At 49.2% G+C, this 14,176-nt stretch overlaps 1 protein-coding gene across 1 annotated transcript in view; it reads right to left on the bottom strand.

The window, feature by feature from the left end:
- The window catches only part of ADCY5 (adenylate cyclase 5), a 146,712-nt gene that overhangs the window by 49,976 nt on the left and 82,560 nt on the right, over nt 1–14,176 (bottom strand). The window contains exons 2-3 of the mRNA XM_047874109.1: nt 8,176–8,325; nt 4,812–4,933 (exon numbers count right to left, since the gene is read on the bottom strand). Of these exons, the coding sequence (XP_047730065.1) occupies nt 4,812–4,933; nt 8,176–8,325 (272 nt within the window). The remainder of the gene's footprint in view (nt 1–4,811; nt 4,934–8,175; nt 8,326–14,176) is intronic.

Here is a 14,176-nt window from a genome sequence, read left to right as displayed (position 1 = left end):
GAGGAGTTGGCACAGAAGGCAGTCTGGAATGCTCTGTGTTCCTCCCATCATCTACAACCTTTAAAACCTAAGGGCTCCAACATAAGGACAGGTCATTCAGGCGTGGAGCTGTCCTCATTCAATAGCGACCCTTAATGGAAGTGGGGAATCCTTCAGTGCCCTTCAGAATTCTTCAGGTGCTCCCTGGCTCCTGAAACATTTGGGGTATTGGTCACCTGACCTTGACTCTTGCCTGGTAGCCTGCTTCACCTCCATAGGAGGAACAGTCTATAGCTACTGCCTGGGTGGGGGGCCTGGCCAGGGACACCCCCATAAGGAGTGAGTCTTAGGGCCCCGTCTTACAGGCTCTGTTCCTTTGTGGCTTCTATCATGACAGAATAATTGAGCAGTAAGTTTTGTAACATCGATAGCCTTCAAGAATGCAAAGCTCTACCCGCATTCCTCATGTGATACGTTCCCACATTACTAATTAATCCATTGTGTAGTGCATGTCTTCCTGAAAGGAAAGTGAGCCTGCCAATATCAGAGAGGGGGTCCCTCTAAGTTCCCACTGCAATCCCTGCCTCATAGCTAAGGTCTGTGAGTGCAGTTGGTGGTCTCCACCCATGGAAGCAGAGGAAAACATCCACTGAATGAATGAGTGAGGGGACACCACTATTCCCCTTTACAGATGCGGAAATTGAGGCTCAGGTTAGGTGACTCATCCAAGTTCCCACAGCTATTAAGTGGCAGAGCAGGGTGTGACCCAGGCTGCTCAACACAGACACTCATCTTGCTTCACAACGGTGACCTCTTGGCGAGGGCAACCTGGTGGCACATGAGCTCTGACAACATCTGTACACTTACTGCGACCCACGGGGATGTGCCTTCCCCTGCCGTGAGCTTCTAGGGCTGGCCCCTTCCTCCACCCTCACTGTCTCTCCTCCAAGGCAGAGCACTGGGACCCCCCCAGCCCAGGGCTGTCTCTGCTGGCATGTGCTGGAGGCCCAGGATGGCACAGCCCCCCTCTGCTGGCTGCAGGAGAGGCAGGCATCTGGGGAGAGGACGGTGAGGAGGGCTCTCAAGCCACAGGTCTGACACCCGGCAAGGGCCCCAGCCCCACCGACCAGTCCAGCTAGAGGGGTTAACACATCTCCATCCGTCACCACATGAAAGACGGGAGAGGCTGGGGGCTCCAGGGAAGGGGTCTCCAAGGGTCCTTGGCCTCTGGTCCACCTCAATGCATAGCCAGCACCAAAGCACCTGACAGCCTCCTGGCAATCCCAGGAGCGACTTTTGTGTTGGGGGCCAGGAAAGGGTGAGGCCACAGAGAGCGGTGGGGGCCTGTTGTCACCCCTTCCTGCCCAGGCTAAACTCTCCCCACCCATTAGTCTCTTCCCCTTCCGTAGATCCAGGCCCAGCCTGTCACACCGCAGGGTTGATTTATTTTTCTTGTGGCCTTGCTCTCGGAGGGGCTAGAGGGCAGCACGTCATCACCCTCTCTAAATATTACCACTCCGCAGAGAATTGACAAGCGTGACTCCTCACCCCTCCACTCTCCAGCTAGAGAATCCCCAGGCCTTTCTTTGTTGATAGGAGCGCGATAATAATCATAATAGCAGTACCAACAATAATAGCTGTTCCCAATTACTGAACACATGTCCTGTGCCAGACGCTGCACTAAGTGCTTTCCTCACACGATTTCATTTGCTTTTCACAACCCTACGAGGTAAGTATTCTTCCTGCCCTATCATGTAGATGAGGAGACTGACATTCACAGCATCAGTACCTATAACTTGCCCTGGTCACATGGCCATGAACAGCAGAGCTCGGGTGACTCACAGGGCTGCCTGACCCCACGCCTAATCACTGTGCCATGAGCCCAGCCCCAAAGTGCCCTTCTACACTATGATGTCACCCCTCCACCTACTACTCAACCCCCAATCTGAGTCAAAGGTTCAACCCAAAAGACAGACCAAGCGTGCAATGTGTTTCCATCAAGAGCTGCAGCCAGGGTTGCTAATGGAACAAGAAACAGGGCTCCCGCGAGGTATTTGCATATGATTGCTTGTGGCTGGCCTCGGATGTGTACCAGCCACAACTAGCCTGGCAATTTCAGAGTCAGAATTATGTCTGTCCCTATAAAAAGGGCAGCATCTTGATTTTTCTCTCCTTTTATCTCTTTCCTGCTTGCTGTCATTGATCCTCTGCACGTCCTAAAACAGAAATACCCTCGTTGTGGCTGCAGGTCTGATTCTTGCCACATGGACACTGATGCTCCAGCCACTTTGTGATTAGAGTACTATTCTTTTTTTATTTCAGTGTTTACTTATTTTTGAGAGAGAGAAAGAGAATGTATACACATGTGAGAGTGGGGGAGGGGCAGAGGGAGAGGGGACAGAGGACCTGAAATGGGCTCTGCACTGACAGCAGTGAGCCTGATGCGGGGCTTGAGCTCACAAGCTGTGAGATCATGACCTGAACCAAAGCTGGACACTCAACCGACCGAGCCACAGAGGCGTCCCTAGAGTACTAGTCTTTTACCCATCCAAAGTCAAGCCTCTGTGGGAGTGGAAGGGTGAGGGAGATGTCACCCCAGGGGTGGGCCACTCTTTGTGGTGGTGGAAGAGGCGTGAGTCAGCCCCTCTGACCAAACCCCCTTGCTGGAGGGATAGGGGCCCAAAGCCACTGAGAGGAGGAGATGAGTGGGCAAGGTGCTGGGCAGAGAATCTATGCCTTCAATGCCAAACTGTTTCTGAGCACTAAATTTTCCTCATTCCCTTCGTGTTCTACCTTATATTTGAGTGGAATCTGCCGAAAGCACTGCCACACTGAGAACAGTCAAAGAAAGCACCTTTTGTCCAAGCTGTGTTTGGAAGGACGCCAGGGCCAGTGAGATGGTGAAGACAGGATCAAGAGAGAAAATCCCAGAAACAGGGAGCTCAGGGCTTTATATGTGCTAGAATCACTAGGCAGGTTACTCCTTCCCAACCTGATTTGGGCTTCTGGGATTTGTTCTAATAGGGAAGGCTCTTTCTTTCCATGTCATAGAGTCCCCAGATCTCAGGGGTTTCAATCACACAGGAAAGGCCCATGGTGGGTACACACACACACACACACACACACACACGCTAGAAGCCAAACCTCCTTCCTCTCTCTCCTCTGAGTTTCCCCTTGGCTTGGGGGCTCCCTGACTCCTTCCCACAAACCCTCATACACACTCCTTTCTCCTAAGCATATAAAAAACCCCTAGTCAGGCTAGGTAAGAACTCTGATACCAAAAAGCTTTCTGGAGACAGGTGTCCTAATTAACCAGACCTGCGATCTTAGACAAATTAATCTCTGTGCCTCAGTTTCCTATAAAATGGAGATAATAATAGCACCAACCTCTTATATTGTGAGGACTCTGTGAATATAGTGAAGCATTGACCAGTGTGTGAGTTAAAGAAGGCACTATACAAGTTTAACTACTGTTGTTACCAATTATTCCACCTTATGGGTCAGAGATGGGTGTGAGAAGAAGCGGGAAAACAGTATGTCAGCACGACCTACCAAGTCCTGGGTCCCACTTCTCTCTCTGAGCTTTGGGACACCTCCTGAGCAGACATGGGGGGACTCGGCCATAGGCAGCCTTCTTCCTGCTGCTGTCTATGCTCTCCCTGCCTGACAGCGGAGCATGGGTGGGCTTCAGGGGGATTGGGGTACCCCCAAAATGGGGACAAAAGTGTTGTTCCGGTACCTTTTTCTCCCAAAGGTTTTGAGCCTGTTTTGGAAGATGGATACAGGACGCGTGGGCAGGAACAACGGTCTTAGATTCCAGGGCACACTTGGGAACTGGACAATTCTGCCTGAACTTCTGACAATTTCTACAGGAAAACACAGTGCCTGCCCCGCCCCCGTGGCCATCAACCTCACCTTGAAAGGACGTATATTTGTGTGTGTGTGCATGCACAGTAATTCATACTATCCCATTTAATCCCTTTATGAAAACTCAGCCCAAGCCTCAAAAGGTTCCCTCTACACCAGCCTTGGAAGACTTGTGGGGCCAAGGAAAACCTGCCCAGGGAGAAAGTAACTCTCTCAAAGGCAAACACAGTAGCTCCTTTTCTGGGCATATGGGAGGATTACTGGGCTCTCCAGGAAGCCATGCTGGATGAAGGCCACTGTATCGCTTCATGTCCCCATGGAACTCATAAGCAGATTTTGCACTCTATTAGTCTACATCTGTTTGCACGTCTCTGCTGCCGGCAGCTTCTGTCTAGAGAAGCAGCAAATGTGCAGTAAAAGGGGCATGGGCTTTGGGGCAGGCCAACCTAGGTGTACCTCAGCTTTGCCACTCCTCGCTGAGCGACCCTGGGTGAGGGTCTTAGCCATTCCAAGCTAAGTCTCTAAACGAGGGATGCTGATAAGGGTCCCCACCTTGCTGCATGGTCAGGATGATTAGCAATAGATGGGTAATGGCTGGTTCAGCACCTGACATACACTGGCTTAGAAGGCATGGAAGCTGCTAGATGGTGATGAAGGTTGAGACGATGATGGGGATATGTGGGTCCTAAGTCTGCTTTCTGTCTCCCTTGTTAGGCTAGGAATTTCCCCAACAGCTGGTGTTATTGCTTTCTCCTTTCTCCTCCTTCCTTCTATATCTTCTCCCTGCAGCTTCACCTCCAACCTGTAGGGGTATGGTGCGGCCAGGGCGCCCCAGACAACACACACCCCAAAGCCACAGACCACCCTGTTGGGCTGTGCTCCCTTGAAGGGGAGGAGGTAGGGATGTTATCTCCCTGGGGGATCAGTCCTTCCACCCCAGCCTCACCCCCCAGCCTCATTCCTACCTCACGTTGTCATGTTTCTGGATGTAAATCTTATGGAACATCATATCCTCCTGCTTGGCATTGATGTCTGCTTTCATCTCCATGGCAACATGACGGGGCAGGACAGACAGCAGGAGCCGCTCCTGGGGAGGGAAGCACATGCTTTTGTCATAGCTCCTTCCACTTGCCTGGGTCCCCACCTGCAAAGTCCTAGAAAACCTCTCAGGTCACCTGAAATCCACGGAGCTAACACCTGTGCGGGGGTGGGGCTAGAGTCATGCCCCCAGGGCTAGTTGAATCCTGTCTCCCTGGGCAACCTCCTGGTTTTTCTGTGCACATACTTGGGGAAGAGCCCTCCTGGTGAACCTGTAGTACTGAGCCCCCTGGCATCCTGGATGTCACCTGAGACTCCCTGTGACCTCGTGCAAATTACTGAACCTCTCTGAGCCTCAGGTTCCTCATCTATAAATAGGGATGAGGTTGTTGAGAGCATTAAATGAGATCCATTCAATTAGTCATCAAATATTTACTGAGCACCTATCATGCTGGGCGCCAGGAGTTGTAACTGTGAGTGAGACAGGCAAGGTTCCTCCTTCACAAAGCTCCCAGTCTCATGGGGGTGTGGGGTACTCTGCGGCACTGAGCAGGGGTACCTGACCTGGGCTGGGGAGAATGGGGTGGCCAGAGAAGTCTTCGCGGGGACCAGAAGGAGAAGGTTGGAAGTGCTCCATTTCTACACAGGGGAGAGTAACCCAGAAGAGAGGGGAAATCATGCTGACAAACTGAGAGAGGAGGTGGGAGAGAAGCAGGGAGAGGGGCCAGGGCCACACAGTGGAGGGGAGGGTCATGTGGGGCCCCAATAGGGTCTGGACTTGGCCTCCCTTCTGCGTCCTCCTCCCAGGCCCTCAGCTGTGGAGCTGAGCACGACGCAGCAGCATCCTCGGGGGTATCTCATTGCATGCTCCCAGCACGCCCTGCATTGAAATCTGTGCTCTGCTCCAAACACAGAGAACCACGGGAAGCTTCCCAAGCTGTTGGTGGTGTTTTCTTGCCTTTGCACACAATCTCCTCAGCTAGACTCACCATCCTCACATATGGCTGGTAGCCCTCCTTCAGGCTTCCCCCCTTCCTGGCTCTGGCAGCAGCACCCCCTCACCACCCAGGGCCTTCCTGCAGAATCCCTGATCACTCGGGGTTTTGGTGATTTGTTAACAGGGTCTCCCTGTAGCAATGAGATACCCCGAGGATGGGGCTGTGTTGTGCTCAGCTCCACAGCTGACGGCCTGCATGCGGCCTGGAAAACACTGTTAATCTAGCGAGGGTGCTCTCTGTGGGTTAGCTTGGTCTCCCTGAGCATCAGTGGACATGGCCACTGAAGGCCACCTCCTATTTACTGAACTCTCAGTAAATGGTTACTGGTGACAAAAACAAAATAAAGAGCAATTCTGTGGAAATCCAAGACAGCTGGGAGAAAGTGTGCTACATACAGTTTATATCCATGAAAGATCTTCCTACAACTATAACCACTTCTGGGCTGAGGGTCAGGAAGGTGGGGGGGGGGCGTTGGGGAACAGTTCTGAGTCCCATTATCAGGTGGCACCGAGGAGTGTTCCCAAGGACCCAAGGGCGGGGGAAGGCCCGAGAGCCACAAGGCTCTGGCTGGGTGAGGAGTACCCGCCCCCAGTAAGTACGCCTCTCCTCCCTGGTATCTTGGCTCAGAACATGGTAAAGCAAATAGATTTTCTCTCCCAAATCCCTGTGGATTTGCTGGAATGTCCAGCCTGTCCAGGGCTAGTGCAAGTAAACGGTGATGAGCTATAAAATGTTCTTTTTACTGGAGAAGGGACAAGGTCCAGGAGTGAGAAGGGACACTCCCTAACACAAAAAGGGACGGATCTCTGGCAAGAGCTGCCAGAGCCTGGAACTGGGATGAGAGAGGGGGCCGTTGAGGAGCGGAGGGGCCTCCAGTAGGTTGCAGAAGTGCAGCAAGCGTGTCAGACAAAGACAGTGGGAGGACTCAGGGACACTGCTGAGCATGGGTCTCATTCAAGAGCTGGACCAGGAGTTCAGACAGGGCCAAAAGAATGCCTGGGGCAAGCCAGGCCGCCGACTGGACAGCATGAGCTGGGGACCTGGCAGGACACAACGGCCACAGCGGCAGGGCTGGACAGGAAGCAGGGATAGGCAGCGACTCGCGGGGGCGGGGAGGAATGGTGCCAGAGCGTCACCCCCTTGCTCAGCCATCCAGATATGGCCAGCCCGTGCCATTAACTCCTCAGGATGCATCCATATGGAGTCAGAGACCCTCTCACACTGTGGTCAAAGGGCACTTGGGATGTCCACAGCACACGCTCTGTGCCAGCGAGGAGGGTGCAGGGGACTACCGCTGTCTAGGCCTTTGTCTCCCTTATCCCCAAGCTCGAAGGCAGCAGGACTCCATTCAGCTTGCTGGGTAGGCACAAACATAAGAAGAGAGGAGAACCTGCTTTGGAGTAACCTTATCTCTAACAACTACAACTGGTACAAGTCTAGTGGGGGCCCCCGTCACCCTGCTGACCTGCCCACACGCTCCCCTGGGGTCACATGGTCCCATCTCTGGAGCTCCTGCCTGAGAGCTATTCAGCTCCATTGTGGCCCCGGGTCCCCAGACCTCATCTGGTTCACACGCAGGAGATGACACAATGGTCCTGAACCCCAAACAGGATGCCAGGCAGCCAGGAGGGGAACACTGACCAGCCCTCAGTCCTTGCCCTGCCCTTACCCAAGAGAGCACACAGGGGCAGGACACCCTGCCCCAGTGCTCACTCGGAAAAGTCCTGCAAGTCTCTGGCCCACGTGAGTGGCTTACTTCCCTCCCAAAAGTTCTCTGAGGATGAGGTTTAGGGTGAGACAACCATCATCCTTTCTCTGAACCAACCAAACCCCAGAACTCAGCACAGAGGACGTGCCTGGCGAGGGTGTCCCAGGGGTTGACAGCTCTCCCTTCTCTCCTCTCTCATGGGGGAGCACCTGAATCCCAGGTGGGAATGCGGATGCAGACGCTCCTTCACCTCATCAGCACTGGGGACAGGTGGAGGGTGCTTTTCTGTGCCCAGGGCCTGGGCAGCCTGGCTTCTTTGCAGTCCACAGGGGAACACTGAGGAGGCAGTGGGCAAGGGCTGGGGTAGAGCTCTTTCTCCAAAGTCTCCCTAGAGCATGCCCACAGAGCCAGAAATGCTAGGCTCCCTCCAGGGAAAACATTCCCCTCTGGCTGGGTCCCTGCCTGGAAGACAGGGCAGGGCAGCTACAAGGAGCTGAGCTGGGGTGGGTGGTGGGCAGCTGGGCTAAGGCAGGTCCTGGGCCTGTGCTCCCTGTAGCCACGAAAGGACAAGAGGGCCCTACTCACCTGTTGCTGGTTCTCCCGTTGTGAGTGGAGCCGTGCCTGGATGCACTCCCGGGTTTCCTGGAAGGCCTGTCTCTGAGAGACCTCAGCCGGGTAGTGGGTGCAGACACCCACGATGTTAGTGCAGGAGAAAATGAGGACATTGGAGACAAGCTGCAGAGGGAGAGATGAAGACACCGAGCTCAGGCCTGGAGCTCCAACCAGTCACTGGAGTCCCAACCCTGACCCTCCGGCCCCCAAGCATAGGGCCCCCAGCCTCCACATTAGCAAAAACCACCTAGCTGTGAGCAAACCAATGCCAAGGACACCCACCCATGGCTGACCACAGGGAGTAGCCAAGCATAATAGGTCAGGCTCTCTGACTTCCTCAAAGGCCAAAACTTGGCTGGCCTGTGACAGGTTATGGCCCTAAGGAACCAAGTCTCTGAATAATCATACTGAACGTGTCCATAGCCCCAGCGCTGAAAAGGTTGGAGATACTGGTGATGCTGTGATGGAGCTGTGTATTGTGGGAGGTGGCAGGGGCATTGCAAGGAAGGTTCCATAAGCATTGTGAGATTTCTTTTTTTGAAAGTGCGATAAAGTCCAGGGCAGGACAAAGGGCTACCCTTTGGCAGAGAATCCTTAGCTTATTATTATTTTTATATTAGCTTATTATTCCCCAGGGATCAACTGTGATGAAGCACGCACTTGCTGGCTACCCATGAGATACCCAGCACTGTGCTAAATCCCCTGGGAAATGAGAGACGGATAAGGTCCCCAGCCAGTAGGGATCAGTGGCAATAGCTGGTCTCATCTCCTCTTCCTCGGCTTCCATTCCTTCTCTGCACCAGCACCACAGCCCTCTGACAACTCCACCATACCAGCTGGAGAGCATCCACCATCACCCTCTGCTCCTCACTAATGCCCTTCTCCGTGCTGACTGAGGTATGTGTGTGGAAAAATACTACTGCCCCTCAGGTCACAGAGACAAGGTTGGAATTCTTTGGAAAGGAATATTTACTGAAAAGTGAAGGGAAAGCAAAACACAACACTACACACCCCACGAAAGCAAGTTTCACAGCACATTTCAGATCCTGGCAATGGTGCTGCTGAGACAAATTTTTTCTTGGTAGGTACAGCTCCTGGGATATCTAGGTAAACTAATCCTGGTCCTGCCCTGGCCTTAGGCCACACAGGACAGAAGCCATGCAAAGATGCTCAGGCTTCTAGGACTCCATCCCTCCCTTGAAAAACTTAATTCTTAGTCTCAACTACAGAAGGGGTAACCCTAATTGGCCCTCGAACCTTCCGTTATAGTTCCAGAAGCCCTCTGGGACTTCAGCTGCCTGGCGGTGACCTGGCAGACAGCCCTCCACACTCTTCTTCCAGAGTCTTCTTTGTCCACTGGATCCTAGAATTCCTGTCCTTGACTCAGGTTTGCATTACACCTGAAGGCTTTCCCCACCCCAGCTCTGAGGTACTCTGACCTCTACCTGGGGTCCTCAGCCAGCTTAGGCCTGGAGGCCATGTGGGCTCATGCGGGATGTGGTGCCATGTTTCCCTGGAGACATCCTTTATTGTGACTGTCCCAATCCATGAACAGAAAGAGACTCTCTTTCCTGTCTCAAAGTCCTGCTCTCTCCTTGGCTACACAATAAATTCTGGTTTCCTGGCTGAAGGACATTATAAGCTCCCCTCAACCACGTCCTGGATATCTTCCAGATGCTTCCTGGATGTGCCTTCAGGGAAAGGGCAAACTCAGATTACCAGCTCCACCAACTCTTATGTTGACTCACAACTCCCCCAAGCCCCATCCCAAACCCATCCACCTCAGAATCCTACCATTGTCATTTCATGTAAAAACATGGCAGAGAAAAACACAGCCTACTTATCACAAGGAAAGAAAACCCCTGCTCTACAGAAGCTTACAATCCAGGTGAAGAGATAAGTGGTCAAGACTGACAAAGAACCAGTGATAGGAAACAGAAACTGCCTCACACTAAGCAAGAGGGAGACGAGGGGAGCATGGGGGGCAGGAGGGCAGAGGAGGGCACACTGGGCCTGGGGTTGGAGGCATAATTGGTGAGTCTCGCAGGCATGGGAAAGGACATCCCTGGAAAGAGTATCTACTAAACTCATGTTTGTGAGGTACTCAGGATCCTTGAATAAATAATCCAGGCTTTCTGATCCTGAAGAGAAGTCCACAGAGAGAAGATAGAGCTGGAAAGGCAGACCAGAGCCAGACTGAAGGGGCATCTGAATGTCAGGCTGAGAGGCCTAGCACAATCCTTACAAAATAGGAGCATGAAGGACTAATGAAGGAAACAACAGCAGCATGAGCACATAGCTTCAAGAAGACAACTGGGGGCGCCTGGGTGGCTCGGTCGGTTGAGTGTGTGACTCTTGGCTTTGGCTCAGGTCATGATCTCACAGTTCATGGGCTGAAGTGCGGGGCCTGCTCGGATTCTCTTTCTCTCTCTGCTCCTCCCACACACATGCTCTCTCTCTCAAACTTAAAAAAAAAAAAAAAAGATGACGACTCATCAAGGGTAAAAGTAATGCAGGGAGTGGGAGACAGGTCAGGAGGCTGCCACAGAAGCCCAAAGATTTATATGAGGCTGGGGGCCAGGCAAAGCAGAGCTGACTCAGAAGGAGGAGCCCCTAAGACCAGGGGGATAAGGTTCAGGAAGAAATAGACTGTGGCCTACAGTAGTAACCAATGCAAGTGACTCTGAAGGAAAACCCTGAAGACATACCTCTAGGAAGTCACTGGGACCACTGAGAAAGAGATAAGGAAAAAGAATGAAATGAGGAGATGAAGGCTGAAGGCACAATCTTCAGGGAATGCTGGAGCATGTTCTTCCCTAACTAGAACATTCTCCAGCATGCTCCTTTTTGAAAGGAAAGGAAGGTACCAGACGACTAAAAACAGGAGAAAGGAAAAACTGGGAAGGAGAAGATGAGGAGCCGCCCTCAGACAGGAAATTGTATCATAATAATGCCACATGGCCAAGTGCGGTTTATCCCAGGAATGGAAGGCTGGTTCAACTTTGAAAAATCAGTGTAGGGTCACCTGGGTAGCTCAATTGGTTGAGCACCCGACTTCGGCTCAGGTCATGATCTCGCAGTTCGTGAGTTCGGGCTCGCTAATGTCAGCTAAGAGGCTGCTTCAGATCCTCTATCCGCCTCCCTGCCCCTCCCCCGTTTGTGCTGTCTCTCAAAAATAAACATTAAAAAACAAAAGAAAAGAAAAATCAATGTAATTCACCATATTAACAGACTAAATAGAAAAAAACATATAGTTACTGAAAAAAATATATGGAAAAAATTCAACATCAGTGAACGATTAAGAAAGAAAAACTCAGAGCACCTGGGTGGCTCACTCAGTTAAGTGTCCAACTTTGGCTCAGGTCATGATCTCACAGTTCATGGGTTCAAGCCCCATGTCAGGCTCTGTGCTGACAACTCGGGAGTCTGGAGCTTGCTTCAGATTCTGTGTTTCCCTCTCTGCCCCTCCCCACTCGTGCTCTCTCTCTCTCTCTCTCTCACACACACTCTCTCTCAAAAATAAATAAACATTAAAAAAAAGAAAAAAAAAAGAAAAATTTGGATGCCTGGGTGACTCATTCAGTTAAGCATTCAACTTCAGCCCAGGTCATGATCTCATGGTTCTTAAGTTTGAGCCCCATGTTGGGCTCTGTTCTAACAGCTCAGAGCCTGGAGCCTGCTTCCGATTCTGTCTGTCTCTCTCTGCAACCCCTCCACTCATACTCTGTCTCTCTCTCTCTCTCTCTCAAAAATAAATAATCATTTTTTAAAAAATTAGGAATGGGGGGCGCCTGGGTGGCTCGGTCAGTTAAGCAGCTGACTTCGGCTCAGGTCATGATCTCGCGGTCCGTGAGTTCGAGCCCCGCGTCGGGCTCTGTGCTGACAGCTCAGAGTCTGGAGCCTGTTTCAGATTCTGTGTCTCCCTCTCTCTGACCCTCCCCTGTTCATGCTCTGTCTCTCCCTGTCTCAAAAATAAATAAAACTTAAAAAAAATTAAAAAAAAAAAAATTAGGAATGGAAGGGACAGTCCTCAATCTGATCAATGGCATATGCAAAAATGTATAGTTAACATCATACTTAATAGTGAAAGACTGAATGTTTCCTGCTAAGACCAGGAACAAAGCAAGACAATGTCCTTTCATCACTCTTATTCAGCATTGTACTGGAGGTTCTAGACGATGCAATAAGACAGGAAAAAGACAGGAAAAAGGCATACAGATTGGAAAGGAAGAAATAAAACTGTCTATATTTGCAGATGACATGATTGTGTCATGAAAATCTCCCCCAAATTCTACCAGAATTAATAAGCAAGTTTAAAAATATAAAGATACAAAGATCACAGGATACCAGATCAATATATAAAAAGCAACTGCAATACTTGACAAATATTTCCTCCATAATAAAGTCAGTCAATGACTCAGTCTATTAACACACATATACACAACTGGGATAAGGCAGAGACAAGACTTAACCCAGTTGTGATAATTTGCTAAACCCATGCATCGCTTATCTTTCATTTACAAAAGAAAAAATTAATTTAAAAAAAAAGCAACTGCATTTCTATATGCAAGCAATAAACAATCAGACATGGAATCTTTTAAAGTACCATTTAAATATCACCAAATCTATGAAATATTTATGGATTAACCTAACAAAAAGATGCAAACCTGTTCACTGAAAACTATAAAACACTGATGAAAGAAATCAAAAAGACCTGAATAAATGGAGAGATATACGATGTTTCACATGTTGGAAAATTCAATATTATTCAGATGTCAATTCTCCCCAAAATGATGTATAGCTGCAACACATTCATAATCAACATCCAAGCAAGATTTTTTTTTTAGATATTAACAAATTAACAAGCTGAGTTGATAATTTATATGGAAAAGCAAAGCAACTAGAATAGCCAAAATAATTTTGAGAAAGATGTTCTAGTTGGAAGACTCCCACTACTCAATAGCAAGACTTACTATAAAGCTGCAGTAATTAAGGTAGTGCAATACTGGCATAAGGACAGAAATACAGTTCAGTGGAATAAAATTGGGAGTCTATAAATAAACCCTTACATTTATGGTTAGTTGATATTTGACAAGGTATCAAGACAGTTCAGTGGGGGAAAACTACTCCTTTCAGTAAATGATGCTAGGGTAACTTGATATCCATATGAAAAATAATGAAGTTGGATCCCCTACCTCACACCATATACAAAATTAACTCAAAGTGGATCAGAGACCTCAATGTAAGAGCTATAGCTATAAAACTCAGAAGAAAACATAAGAGTAAATCCTCATGACCTGGGATTAGACAATGATTTCTTAGTCATGACACCAAAAGCACAGATGACAAAAATTTTAAAAAGATCAATTACACTTTGTCAAAATTAAAACCTTTTGCTCTTTAAAAGGCACCATCAAGAAACTAAAAAGACAACGCACCAAATGGAAGAAAATATCTGCAAATCATATATCATACTTTTATTTTTTACAAATATATAAAAGCGACTAAATAAAGAAAGGACAATTTTTTCAACAAATGGTGCCAGAACAATTGGCTGTCCATAGGCCTAACTCAAACCTCACAAAATACATAAAAATTTACTCAAAATGGTTCACAGGCTCAAATGCAAATCTGAAACTGTTAAATTTCTACAAGAAAACACAGGACTTCAGGTTAGGTGAAGATTTCTCAGATGCAACAGCAAAATCATGATCCATAAAAGACATGAAATGATAAATTAAAAAATTAGATGTCATCCAAAAAACACTGGTCTTCAAAACACACTGTTAAGATAATGAAAAGACAAGTCACAGACTGGGAGAACTTATTTGTAAATCACATGTCTGATAAGAAGATTTGTACCCAGAATTCATAAAGAACTCTCAAAGTCAACAAGCAGAAAACGACCCACTTTTTAAAAGAGCAAAAGATCTGAATAGACAATTCACAAAATAAGATATAAAGATGGCAAATG

This window comes from Prionailurus viverrinus, chromosome C2 (assembly GCF_022837055.1).
Source record: "Prionailurus viverrinus isolate Anna chromosome C2, UM_Priviv_1.0, whole genome shotgun sequence".
Taxonomy (NCBI): domain Eukaryota; kingdom Metazoa; phylum Chordata; class Mammalia; order Carnivora; family Felidae; genus Prionailurus; species Prionailurus viverrinus.
This window is presented reverse-complemented; position numbering and strand designations above follow the sequence as displayed.